This window comes from Solanum dulcamara, chromosome 10, assembly GCF_947179165.1.
Source record: "Solanum dulcamara chromosome 10, daSolDulc1.2, whole genome shotgun sequence".
Taxonomy (NCBI): Eukaryota; Viridiplantae; Streptophyta; class Magnoliopsida; order Solanales; family Solanaceae; genus Solanum; species Solanum dulcamara.
Genome location: NC_077246.1, coordinates 58,720,214 through 58,734,374, shown reverse-complemented (window position 1 = coordinate 58,734,374; position 14,161 = coordinate 58,720,214). Strand labels below are relative to the sequence as shown.

The window sequence follows — 14,161 nt, the reverse complement described above, 5'->3', positions numbered from 1 at the left end:
CTCTTCTCTCTATACACTTCTTCTCAAAATATATTTTTAGTTCTTAATAGTATAGAAATACTATTTCGGTGATTTATATACTCCGGATAGTACACAAAATGCTCCAGCGAGGAGAAAAGGCTAGGATTCAAGAGTGTTCATTAAGTCCTTCGATTCTGAGTAAAGCTTCGGATTCCAGGTATGTAAGGCTTCAATGAGAGTATTCCTTCCACTCTCATGCCTAAATTATTTTGATTATATGATAAATTATGTTTATTTACCAAATTCTCTTCAATCTTTACTCTAAGGTATATGAGTGTTTATCCATGGATTCTTCCATCCATGTAGTCTAAAACTCTTTCAACTAAATCTCTTGATTTCAAGTAAGATTTTCTTATGGGTAATTCTTATTTCTACTTAATAGCATTAATCATGGTTAAACTAATGATTATTGGTCTATTTTGATGTAAAATAATTTTATATGTATGAATTGATGGTTTGCAAATAATTTTTCTATTTATCTCTTTAAAGGTTCTTGAAATTCATGGTGGGTTATTTAAAACATGATTTTTAATTAATGAATTTCAAAGTATCTATGCATAATTTCAGTTACGTACATGTTTGAAAGTTGAAGTAATTTGAACCCACCTAGTTTTACTATGTTTTCAATGAAGTTTGACTTAAAATCTTTGACTACAAATAAATATTTATGAAAGCAATGTCTATAATTAAAATGGAGTCTTATGAAATAAAAGAATGATGAAATGATATGAATGATGGATTCATTATGCAATAAGGACAATCTCTTGCATATTTGAATAACCAAATGTTTTAAAGCGCTATTCCACCGAATATGATGTTTTGAATTCTCAAGCTATTTGCTATGAATATTTTTAAGTATTAAACTATTCCATGAGATTGACTTAGCACCGAATGGGGCATTGAGGTGAGATTCGGTAAGGGAATCCTAGTAGCAACCCCTTGTCTCATTAACTATGTGCCAACATAGGAGCCCTTGTAGGCTTAGGCTAATGGATCCACAAATAGCTCTTAAAGTTAAAGTTAAAGAAATGAATGAAGTTGACAGAGTTCTATCCAGCAAGTAGTCTCCCCGGTCAATATAGGGGTTATGTTGGATTCGATGTAATAGCTCGCATGGTCTTAAATATCGGTTATGGTCATTTTCCCACAAAATGAATGTTTTAAAGGATATCTATATATCATTGATTATGCATTGCATTATGTTTCATATTACATAAATGTTTTAATGTTTCCTCAATGTTCATGCATGCTTACATACTTCGTACATTCAAAGTACTAACGCATACTCTTTTGCCTACATGATATCACTATGTAGGGACCGGTGCTCCTTCTCGTTCTCTTCCACGTGGCTAGTTGAGATTTCATTTGAAGGCTAATTTTGGTGAGTTCCCATGTTCCAGGAACAATACTCTTTTATCTTTCTAGCTTATGATATGTTGAAACTTACTATGACATTTCTTTCTATTATGATTGAGGGTGAGCTAGGGACTTATCTTAGCCCCGTTAAATCTAAAAGTTAGAGGTATTGTTGGACATATGTAAGTTGAAGATTTACTATTATGATTTCCGTTTGTTTATTTAGTGTCATTACCTATGAAAGGCTAAAAGAATACTAAGAGGCTTGTTTGAGGTATTTTTGGGTTCCTCATTCGCCATGTCACGTCTAGGCCCTAGGCTTGGATCGTGACAATAAACCACAAGACAAATATGACTAGACTAGTACTGAATAGGATTTACATCATATTTCATAAAAACTTTGCCTTAAGTCTCGAAAAATCACACTACCATCTTTTATCTAAGTTTTATCTATGTCCGGGGTGTGGTTAAAGACAAAGTTGTTTAGATGTCATATTGTCATCTTTGATGGTGTTTGCCAGACCCATCGATTCTAGGTGTATTTTGGCATCTAGTGCCCATAATGAGTAGCCTTTTCCAGATATATCAAAAGCAACAAATTCAAATTTAGAGATATACGACATTTTAAGAAAATAAATTTCTTACCTTTTTGCTATTTTTTAAAAATAACTCGAAGTGATGGAGGCTCGTGTTGATAACATGTTATAAAATAAACTAACTTAGTAAATTAATAAGGAGAGAGAGCAAGAGAGAAGAAAGACGATAAGAGAGAAGAGAGTTGAGAAGATCAGTGTGTGTATCAATCACACATTGAATAAGGCTATTTATAGCCTGATAAGTTAAAAGGATAAGAAAAAGCACAATTAGCCTGTTTGGATTGACTTATTTATAAACAGCTTATAAGTTGAAAACTGCTTATAAGTTTAAAAAAAAATAGGTGCAGACCAACTTTTTTTTTTGATTTATAAATTGTTTTCAACTTATAAACTGCTTAAAATAAGTTCATTCAAATAAACCCAACTATTTATTGGGGCTTGTTTTAAGCATAAAATGTCTTTAAGTTGATCAGTCAAACACTCAAAAAAGTTATAAACAATTTATAAGCCAATCCAAACGGCTTCAATATTTTATTTTTAAGTGGATCCCACAAGGGAACATCCCGTACATTTGGTCCTTTCATAACACTTAACATATTATCGGGTGTGTTGAATATTAAAAAAAGAAATTCTCATGTATTTTTTTTTAAACCCAAAAACAATAGGAGGTAGCAAAAGAAAGCCCTTTCTCTCATTAGCTTGGCTCGCTCGTGGTATTCCCTCTCTTATATTTTGGTTAGCATCAAATTTCAAATTAAGTTTTTCTTATTTTGTCATCTTCTTATTATTCAATTTCCAAATCTGAAACAAAAGTATTGGTTGATTTTGGTTAGTAGGTCATGTAATTTAACTGTTGGTTGATTTTAGTTAGTAGGTCATGTGATTTAACTATTGGTTGATATTTGTGATCTTTTCAGCTTATTTAGTAATAAATTTATAAATTAAATAAAACTGTGACTCATGATTTTAATTACTACCTCACTTCCTTTATTTCCTTTCTTCAATAAATAAATAAAACTTTGTAAATCTATAGAGAATTTTCATCCTTCTTTAACTTATTTGAACTGCCAAATAATTCCCCTTATGCAGTTAGATTAATGTAACACTTGTAATATAAGATCATTCAACGTTTTTCGCTATCATGTTGAGTCCTAGTATTTATTTTTTTAATAATCGCGATGTCCAAAATAACGAGGTAACAACTTCTGAATGCGTTACATTTCTAACGTTTTTTTTTTTTTTTTTTTTGCATTACAACCAAACAAATCTCGTTTGGGTTATATTATAGAAAAAAAGGAGGAACAGTCTCCCTAAAACTGAAAACAGCAGCCTACACCACTCCATCTGTTATTGTGTAAATCAGCGTATCTTTTTTTATGACGCATGTCCTGTTTACAGCTGTATTCCATCTTTTCCTTTTTTATTTTAAATACCAATCGGTGCCCATAACGCTTACAACTCCTCCTTATTCACCGGCTTAACCGGTCATCCCTTATATTACTTTTTTCTCCTCTCTTCCATAAATTTCATCTTCTTCACGTTTCCCCTTCCTAAATTTCTCTTGTCTATTGTGATATATTCTCCCGTCTTTTGTGAACAGTGCGATGGATGTTCGTCGCTGTACCAAGCGTCAGAAAGTAAGATGCTTATAATTAATTTTTCAATCAATTTTATTCTACTCACTACTCCCATCCAATCCTCAATTTTTTTTTGGTGCCACAGAATTGCAGGATTAACAACTTACCTGATGAGATGCTTATTGCCATTCTTTCCTGTTTGAACTTCCACGAGGCAGCACGCACCTCTATTCTCTCACACCGATGGAGATACTTATGGAAGCATACACATTGCAGTCTTCACTTCTTTAATGACAAGGTTTATACTATGCGACTAACCGAAAGGTTTGTATCTTCAATTAACCAAGTCTTGAAATTGCATCACTCTCCATCTATACACCAGTTCAAAGTTTGTTTTAACTGCCCAATACCTTGTGTAAGAGAAGGAGAGAAACACAAAATCGACTATGCTATTGATGCCTGGATTGATTTTGCCATAGGAAAACAAGTCAAGGTGTTTGAATTAGACTTGTTAGGGAGAGGGCATGCAAGAGATGATTTTAATTATACCATTCCTCATGTGCAAAAGCTCTTGTCTATTTCCGGAGGTGAGGTCAAGTTGATGACAACTCTCAAGACTCTTAAATCTCTTCGATTTGTTAGTGTTGAGATAGCACAAGAAGTTGCTGAATTCATTTTATCCAACTGTCCCTTGCTGGAGCAAGTGTGTATTTCACGCTCAGAGTATCTCGGTTATTTGAAGGTTACTCGTTCATTACCTAAGTTAAAGTCCATGGAAATATCTCATTGTAAACGTCTGACGGGTACAAAGGTTCGTGCTCCGAATCTCGTGTCGTTTACATACATTGGACGCTCTATCAAAAACGTGCCTTTTAAGGGAGTTGTTCCCCGCCTATCTGAGCTAACTATTGGAGGATTATATGCCTATTATTTTATGATGAATGCTCCCATGCATTCAATCTATTGCAGCAACCTGAAGAGGCTTAAACTGGAAGTGTCTTCCACGGTTGTATTCCCCTTCTTGTCCTCGCTTGAATTTTGTATTCAAATAAATTGCTAACATAAATCACTTCAATCTTGTCAGATATCTTCCTTATGCAAGGTGATTCCCAATGAATTTCATCAACTCTGCCATCTGAAAAAGCTGAAATTAGATATCACCATAAAGTTTGGTGATGGCCTTTGCTTCTTCGTATTCTTGATCAAATGTTCTCCTCATTTGTCCAGATTAACCATCCGGGTAAACATTCTTCTTGCCATATATAAGTTATATGTTTGATCAAATAATGATGGTTTACCCATTCAAGTTTATTACATGCGCGTGTACAACCATATCAATTAGTAGATTTTTTTTGAGAATGGTAACTTTATATTATATCCAAAAACAATATTTGGGTAATACTGAAACTATATTTACATAAGAACTCTGAAACGCTTCTATCTCTATCTATAATGAATCAAGGACATCAATGATAGACATAGTATCATTAGTGTAAATCTAATTACACCAAAAACACAACTGTAAGATATAATTCAGCTTAATCTTCTGCACATTATTCTCTATCCTCATAGCACCTGGAATTTCTCTCCTTCCACACTGTCTACCAGATGCAAGGAGGAATGAGTCTCCATCTACTTCTGTTCTTGGCTAGTGGACCTACCTCCTCCCAACTTCTTAGAACTTCGGAAATCTTCCCTGGCATGGTCCATGCTATGCCCTTAAGGTTTAGAATGATACTCCATATCATGCCTATGAATTTGCAGTGTATGAAGGAGTGATTCACTGTCTCCGTAATTTCTTTACACATAAAGCATCTAGAACACAAAATCTTCCACCTCTTGATCATATTGTCCAGTGTGAGGGCAACTTCTCTGGCAGCAACCACACAAAGCAAGATATTTTGGTGGAACTTTACAACAGCAACAACATACCTAGTGAAATCCCACTAAGTGGGGTTTGTGGAGGGTCAAGTGTACACACCACTACCTCGTGGAGGTAGATAGGCTATTTCCGAAAGAACCTTGGCTCAAGTGCATTAAACTCAAGTTAAAGAAGAAGAAAACAATGAGGAAAACAATAGTGAAGTCTGGGTTGGTAGCTAGTGAGGACAGTCTTGGGTAGGTATCCTTCAGAGGATTGATACCTAACCATTTGTCCTTCCAAAACAGTATATGCTCCCTATTTCCAGCCTGAAGAGATGTGCTGAGTGAGAAGGCATCCATAAGAGCCTGATACCCTTCCATAGCCCTGTTCCATGAGGTGTCCCAGCCACTTTGGTACAACTGTGGTTGGTGAAACCATGCGTAGTTTGCACAACTTCCTTCCAAAGACCAACATCTTTTTGGTTATATCTCCAAAGCCATTTCATTAATATGCATTAATTGTGGAGTGCTAGAACCTTAACACCTAGGCCATGAAGACTTTTAGGGAGGGTGATTTTGGGCCATTTGACTAAGTGAAATTTGTGAGTCCTACTATTCACTTCCTATAAAAAAGACCTGATCCTGTCAAGGTGTTTCTGCACCATGCCTGCAATAAGAAATAGGGACATAAAGTAGGTAGGGATACTGTCTAAAACACTGCTAATAAGTGTTACTCTGCCTCCAAGACAGCTGTTGTTGCTGCCAGGATGCAAATCTTTTCTCAAAATTTTCAATTACCACATCCCAGATCTCAACAGCCTTGTGGATAGCACCTGGAGGAAGGTCCAAATAAGTAGCAGTGTTATTAAAAGAAAAAAAGCGCAAAAAAACTAAGGTCTGTTGCGGCTTTAAGCGAAAATGGAAATAAAGCGTGGGCTTTAAATAAAAGAAAGGCCCAAAGGAAGAGAAAATGCAAATATTTATGTTTTGTCCAAGACTTATAATTTATAAGCATGAATGACAAATATACAAACAAAGAAATTGAATAAATAATTACGATTAAGTGAAATATCAATTTTATAGTGTCGTCTCTTCAGAAGAGGTTCATTGGCAAGGAAAGTATGCCTTAGAACCTTGATGACGATACTAAAGTGCACATTAAGCGAGGCGAAATGCTCAACACATTTTGAGCTTCACTTCAGGGCTTAAGGGCAGCTTCGATAACACTGGTAAGTAGTGGGGAAGGAACCAATATGACAAAACATAATTTCAGCCGATTCCTCCAGGTTTGAAACCTCATTAACCGGATAGATGATGCTTTTGGACATGTTAATGTGGAGTCCTGACATAGCCTCAAAGAGCATGAGGGTGATATTCAGGTACTGAACTTGAGCTTTCTCTGCACTACAGAAGGTAAGAGTGTCATCAGCAAATAAAAGTTGCGAGATGGAGACTGAACTGCTTGGGTCTCTGCCAACATCCAACCTTTTAACCATTGCAATTATTTGGTCCTCTCCAATAATTTTCTAAGACCCTCCATTGCCAATATGAAAAGGATGGGAGATAAAGGATCCCCTTGCCTGATTCCCCTCATCGGGGAGAAAAATCCCATAGGATTTCTGATAACCAGTATAAAATATTTCACTGTAGAGAAGCTGAATTTTATCCATTTGATTCACCTTTCCCCAAATCCCATTTTCCTTAGAATTGAGATAAGGTAATGCCAATTGAGTTTGTCAAAAGCTTTTCAATGTCAATCTTGAAGAGGAGGCCACAATCACCACTTTTTTGATATAACATTTCATTAGCTATGAGCGCCGCATCAGTGATTTGCCTGCCTTTAATAAAGTCATTTTGGTAAACAAAGACCAGCCTCCCAATCACCTTTTTTGTCTTTCAGTTAATACCTTTTCTACAATCTTGTAAACGCTACCAATGAGACTAATAGGTCTTAAGTCTTTGAGTTAACTTCCAGCTTTTCTTTTGGGAATAAGTGCAATAAAAGAAGAATTGAAAGACCTTAGCATGCGATAATTACTGTGAAAGCGACTGAGGGTTCCTATAACATCCCTTTTGATAATCCCCGAATATCTCTGATAAAAAGCCATTATGAATCCGTCAGGACCTGGGCTTTTATCAGGGGACGCAAATAAATAGCATTCAGTACTTTCTCCTTAGTAAAAACATGTTGAAGGGTCTCTTCTCTTCAGCATTCAGGCTTCCCAAACCATCAGAAGTTGCAGAAGTCCTCCCGTTCTCATTTTCAGTGTACAGATCTTGATAGAAATCAAGAATTGTCTCTTTCACCTGTTCTTCGTCTTCAATGATATCATTCGCCACTTGTAGCCTATCAATGTGAACGTACCTTCTGTGAGAATTGACCACTTTTTGGAAAGACTAGCTTTTGGCAACGTGCGTTGCACGTTTGTCCCGTAATATTTCATAAAGTTTCTAGAAGCATAATTTTATGTTGATAGTTATTTATCGCATAATATGTTTTCGTAGATGTCATAACTTGTATTGGTTAATATGTTCATATATAGAGCTTACATTCTCATCAAAAATAAAAAAGAGATTACAAATATGATCTTCTAGACTAAACATATTCTACTAAATGTTTTCTCTATAAAAACACAATCATGTATGTTAAAATTTTAATTTGATTTTTACATATTTGTTTGCAAAATTAGAAATGTTGAAATATGAAAAAATTAATTAAGATAATATAACAACTAATCTAATGTTATGAATTTTTGCTCTAAATTTAAGAATAAAGAAATAATAAATAGTATGGGGTATTATCATCTATAAATATTGTAATAACAAGAAGATACAGTCATTTTTGCCTTTTCTTTTTTTCTCATTCTTTACTTTCATTTTCATTTTCCTCTCTTACTAACTACATATATGGATACTTCCCACTTTATGCATACATTCATGCAAATTCTTCTATTTTCGAAGTTTATACAAAATTCCCCCAAAATCATTGTTTTTTAAACTGTAACTCTTAATATTTTCTCATTTAAATTTAAAAGGCTTCATTACAAAAAGGGAGAGGACTGAAGGAATCTGTTTTCATTTACACAAGAGTTAACGTAGCTTCAGATTAAAACTTTTACAGATTTTGCGACCCTTGTTTCCTTTCTTCTTCTCTTTTCATTCCATGACAAGCTTTAATTGAAATTATTGATTGATCTTGTATTGTTAATGCCTTGGTGTGTGCTTTAGTTTATCTTTACATCGTACCTATTTCTATCAAAATCCAGACTATGAAGAATTTGAATTTGAGCTTTGAAAAAACGAGATGGTGAATTTATATGATGTCTGTTTATAAAGTATTTTTTCGGAATTTAAGGAAGATCAGTCCTCTCTACTTTTCGGATGAAGTTATAACTGAATATATGAAGAGATCGATATTGGCATCATGTGCACAGTGCAATTAAAAGATCAGAAAAGAGACTAACGATGTAACCGAAAGAAAAAGAAACGTTCACGGTAAAATGTGATAAGTAATTTTGTAGCTTAATTTTTTGCTAAAACTTTAAATGTACTTAAAAGAAATTAAATAGAAGAAGGGAAAATGTCGCTTAACTTTTATAAGGTATTTTCGTAATTCAACTTTCAACTAAGGCTTTTGCATTGCACGTGTGACCTCGTTTCACATTTATAAAATCATCTATCTAAAACTACCAATGTTTTAAACACTGCATATATATATATATATATATATATATATATATATATATATATATATATATAATTTAGCATCATGTATATTGCTTATCTCTAAGGTATCAAATGAATAATGCCAAACACTCGTTGCAGATAAATTTTTACCTATCAATATTATGAGTTACCAAATATGAGGGGGGAAAAATTAATCATGAAACACCATACACAAAAATGTAAAATAGTAATATGATTATATTGATGAAACATTAAATTTAATTCTAACCAACTCACTTTCTTAAGCTTGTTATAAGATTAATAGGAACTCATTCCCTGTTTGGCTGCAATAATATATCCTTGACTAAATTTTCATTACTGCAATAATAAATAGATGTGGTGCAGTGGATGGGGCGGGCTGCTCCTCCCTTAACCAGAGGTCTCGGGTTCGAGTCATGGGTATTGAAAAATCCTTGGTAGGGAACGCTTCCCCCTGAATGGAGGCCTACGCGGCGCGAATCCGGAATAGTCGGGCTCCAATGCGGGTATCAGAAACAGATGGAAAAACAAAAAACAAAAATAAAATAAATAACTAGCAGAAGAAAATTAACTAGAAAAAATAAGACAATACTATTTTCAAATACAATTAGTGCGCTGAAAAATAAAAAAACACATGAAGCATAGAAATGGTGGCTTGGCCTGGAATATAAATAGCAAGAGGAGGTGTACGTTTTTGACTTATGAGATTCTTCTTTAATGCACCAATAAATTGATGAAGAAAAGATCAATCTGATAGATTGGATGAATGTGAACATTTGGATTAATATTTTTTTCAACTCTTTAAATTCTCATTAAACGTAATAAATTGGTTAATTATATGTGGTGACTTCCTATTTAGTTGTTTATATATCCTTTATTAGAAGGTAAATTTACTATTTGGTATAAAAATATTATAGACTTAGTATTTCGACTAGGGGTAGTAATGTTGTTAATTAACTTTTTAAAGTTTTCAACTTTTAAATTAAGTGTAATTAAGACTATATAATAAATTAGCAATTTATTTACTAATATTTAATTAATTAGATTATGATTTAGTGTAGGGGCAAAAGGGTAATCTAACTTTTACCTAACGTTCTTCCCACTTTTAGTATAATATGATGATTTAGTGTTTCTATCTCCTTCTTTCAGCCAGAAGCACCCTGATTTTTGTCCCCAAAAAGTTTCTTCATCCTTGGCTAACTTCTGGATCTCAGTTCCAGTTGCATTAAATTGTTCTTCTCCTCTTGAGTTTTGACTCTCCTTTCTGTTGACTATTCCAGCATCAAGTGCTCCTCCATGGCTTTGTTAATTCTGGTACTTAGTTCACCAAAGACCTCCCGATTCCAAGTGACTAGATCTTTCTTCAAATATTTCAGCTTTTGAGAAAGGATGAAATTAGGTGAGCCATTAGCCACATAACCTTGCCACTACTGTTGGACCATGTCCTGAAACTCTTCTTGATGCAACCACATGTTCTTGAACTTGAAGTAAAAAGGATCATTTGACCAATCACCATTCTCAAGTGCACTAGGTCTATGATCAGAACGAGTTCTCTATATTTTTGTTAGCAAGGAAATGGAGAATGTTGATTAGTATATTTGTAATTATAAAGTAATAATTCATCTATTTTTAGGGGCATTATAGTCTATCAACTATATGGGGTTATTGTGGTCTTTTAGTATTTTGGTTCGAGTCTTCCCACTTTTTGGATAATATTGATCTCGTGGTTGGTGTTCTATGAACATATTTATGTATGGTGTTCTCTGATTTCACTCTCAAGTTTTCATCTCTGTTTTGAGAGATTCTCCTAGCTGGCTTGATGCCTTTGACAAGATAAAAGGCCTCAACCATTTCTTCTATACTAAAAGGATTTGAAAAATAAGAGTTTGCTCATCAGAATATTTTTGCAAGGTATTGACAAACTATTACACATACATGTTGGATGTCTTAAATCTTAGGTAGTATTTTTTCTTTAAAACATGCCCAATGTAATCCACAAGTGAGGCCTTGGGAGAGTAGAGTGTACAAAGACCTTACCCTACCTTGGGAGGTAGAGAGACTGTTTTCGAAAGACCCTCGTCTCAAGGAAAGACATGTCAAAGCAGATAATAAGGAAAGCATGAAAACATTCTGAAAAAATGGAGCAATAACTACAACAAAATAGTGCAATAATCGAGGTACAAGAGATAGTAGGAATGTAATAGAAATCGGAGGACAAGAAACTATTTGAGAAATACTACGACTATTACTAAGGAATGATAAGCAAGTCAATGCTCTACTACCTAATAACCTTCTACCCTAATCCATGTCCCCACTATCTCCTATCTAAGGTCTCGTCCTTGGTAAGCTACAATTGTTCCATGTCCTGTGTAATCACTTCTCCCCAATGTTTCTTCAGCCTACCTCGACATCTCCTGAAACCATCCATAGGCAACCTTTCACAATTCTGTACTGGGGCCATCCATGTATCTCTTCTTCACATGCCCGAACCATATCAGCCTCGTGTCCCGCATCTTGTCCTTCATTGAGACCACTCTTTTTTTCCGAGTATCTTCTTTTTTAATCCCATCTCTCTTAGTATGTCCACACATCCACCGAAGGATCCTCATCTCCACAACTTTCATCTTCCGAATGTGACTGTTCTTGACTAGCCAACAATCAGCCCCATATAACATAGTTGGTCTAACCCCTACTCTGTAGAATTTGCCTCTAAGTTTTGGTAGTACCTTCTTATCACTAATCACACAATACTCCGGATGCAATATAATAATTAAAAAATGTAGTTGTCAATGAATATAATTATTACCATTGACTCGAGTGTACTCTAGCGGTCAATGAAGTTGGAATAAGAACAATGGAGGATAGGATACAGTACTAGCAGAGGTAACAAAATTAGATGAATTCTTCTCATCTTCCTAAGCTAGCTGCCAGAATTTCTTTTTCTCTAAAAGGAAAAGTTTCAGTTACATACTTCTGTTCATAAATAAAAAAATCAACGTAAGCTAAAAAATTTAGCTGATAAAAACACAGCTCAAGTTGCTGGGAAGCTTGGCCCGAGGTTGAAATGGACAAACTTCATTTTGAAGCAGCATGATATTGTTTGAGACTCTTTAGAATTATTGAATTCTAGTTACCATGCCCACTTGGCCCCAGGGCTTTGGTTCAACAACAAAAAGGTATTATAGCTCAGGATGTGTAGTAGATGCACGTCACTAGTTTGAGTCTTTACTAGTGAACCAAGTATGGAATTAATTGGATAAGAAAAGATGAGTAGACCCATTATCCACCACGTTTTAAAGCTAGAAATATCAAACTTTTCGATAATCCCCTGCAAAATAGTTCTCACACGTACTTGGCGTGTTTGATTTCTAAATTAGGGCCTTAGTGAGGAAATTGTCGGTATTTGTACTGGTGTGGAGATGAAGGGGTCCGGTGGAATAGCCGAAGTGTATGCAGGTTAGCCTGAATATCACCGTAATATTCTTATGGTGGATGCTTCTAAATCGACTATTAGACAATCAGGTAACTTGTAATGGTTTACCGAATCATCATGTGTGTGGATGGGGGCACATAAAGTCAGTAGCAACTTTGTATTTTCATTTTTCTGTTCCTATTACCATTTCTCTTCCTCTTTTTCCCTCTGTTATTCAGGTTCTAACTATTGTTATGATAAGTGGATGTAGTCTATTCACTAGGTATTTATTTTTATCATATGATTTTCTCTGCATCTTTTTTGTTGATTTTCTTCACATTTCTTGGTGTGAACATCTTAACAATTCTCCTAATATGCCTTCTTTTTCTTCTTTGTGGCAGTTAACATTCCTTCCTTTCTTCTCTCATGGCATTAAGAGACACGTAAGATAAATGTTATCTAGCTAGTTTATAGAGCTTTCAAGAGATTCATTAGTTCAAAATATTTATCCTCTGTCTTGCTTTGATGCATCAATCTCATTTTTATTTTAAAAGCATGACTTATATATATATTTTATTTTATTTTTAGGTTGTACGGGGTTATGGGGATTTGAATGACGTGTTTGAGAAGGTATGTTTGATCATCGCTAATCTTTTCTTTTCAGAAACTTTTGGGTCTAAAATTTATAAGAATTGCAAGTTTTTTTTTTTGGCAGGGCCAGGCTAAAGCGCACGCTGCTGATCGTATAGTACAAGAAGCTATGACATTTAGTCATAAATGTCTAAAGGTTGTGAAGTTGGTTGGTTTTATTGGGTCTACAAGTGATTATGAACTTGCTTCACATTTGCTGCGAATTGCTGGATCTCTCAAGAGAATGATCCTTTGTGCTGATTATGATTATTTCATGTATAATGAGTTTTGGCCGTACTCCTTGTGGAAGAAGGCAATCCGAAAGTGTGCTCATCAGCTTAAAGCAAATTTACCCCCCAGAGCTGAATTGTTGAATATGGCCATGGTTTTTCGAAGAGAATTAAGTTGATTTAAATTTGCATATTTACTATAACTTCTCTTATTGTGTCTTTTGAATTGTTTTTATTATTTTAAGAGAAAATTGGTTGGATAACTTGTGTACTTTGATGAACTTTCACCTCTTTTTAACCACTGAAATTATATGCAAGTGTTTGAGTTATTGAGTTCCAAAGCTATGTTATGTTATTTTAATATCTTAATCGACTGCATTTTATTATGATAGCAGGACTCTACTTGAGAGCGGCCAATTAATCAGCCTTCTCATTTATTTTACATTTTCATATCCATCGTAGGCACATCTAAGATTATTATTTCCTATGTACTACAGGAGCTATAGCCATTAACTTGGTAATCAAACTTTTTGTTATTCTAAAAATTACAGCATAAGGAGAAGTTTTGGAGTACTTTCAAGAAGCAAGAAAATACTAATCAACAAAATGATTAATGAACTCTTATAGTCTTATTCTTATTCTTCTATTTAATAAAAGAGGATTCTAAACCCGCCACATGGCAGCCCTCATTAATCAATATAACGCTGCTTCAAAAAAGTCATTGACTTACAACTGTCTCAGAAAAATCACAACCGACACTTGGCCTACACT

The 14,161-nt window shown here is 34.5% G+C and overlaps 1 protein-coding gene across 2 annotated transcripts; it reads left to right on the top strand.

Moving 5' to 3' along the window:
• The first annotated feature begins 3,478 nt into the window (after nt 1-3,478).
• LOC129870337 (FBD-associated F-box protein At4g10400-like) lies at nt 3,479-13,723 on the top strand. Of its 2 annotated transcripts, XM_055945076.1 has the most exons (6): nt 3,484-3,610; nt 3,696-4,556; nt 4,635-4,790; nt 12,932-12,973; nt 13,119-13,160; nt 13,246-13,723. In XM_055945076.1, the coding sequence occupies exons 1-6, from the start codon at nt 3,578-3,580 to the stop codon at nt 13,567-13,569; spliced, it is 1,458 nt and encodes a 485-aa protein (XP_055801051.1). In that variant the 5' UTR covers nt 3,484-3,577; the 3' UTR covers nt 13,570-13,723. The 2 variants fall into 2 exon arrangements, with proteins under 2 accessions (XP_055801052.1, XP_055801051.1); XM_055945077.1 differs by lacking the exon at nt 12,932-12,973 and having other exon boundaries at nt 3,479-3,610.
• Nucleotides 13,724-14,161: the final 438 nt, after the last annotated feature.

What these genes read in the sequence shown, in the direction of transcription:
- LOC129870337 (XM_055945076.1), top strand. Translation starts at nt 3,578, where the DNA reads ATGGATGTTCGTCGCTGTACCAAGCGTCAGAAA. An exon ending in AACTGGAAGTGTCTTCCACG is followed by an intron (nt 4,557 to 4,634) that starts GTTGTATTCCCC and finishes CAATCTTGTCAG; the next exon opens with ATATCTTCCTTATGCAAGGT. An exon ending in CTCATGGCATTAAGAGACAC is followed by an intron (nt 12,974 to 13,118) that starts GTAAGATAAATG and finishes TTTTATTTTTAG; the next exon opens with GTTGTACGGGGTTATGGGGA.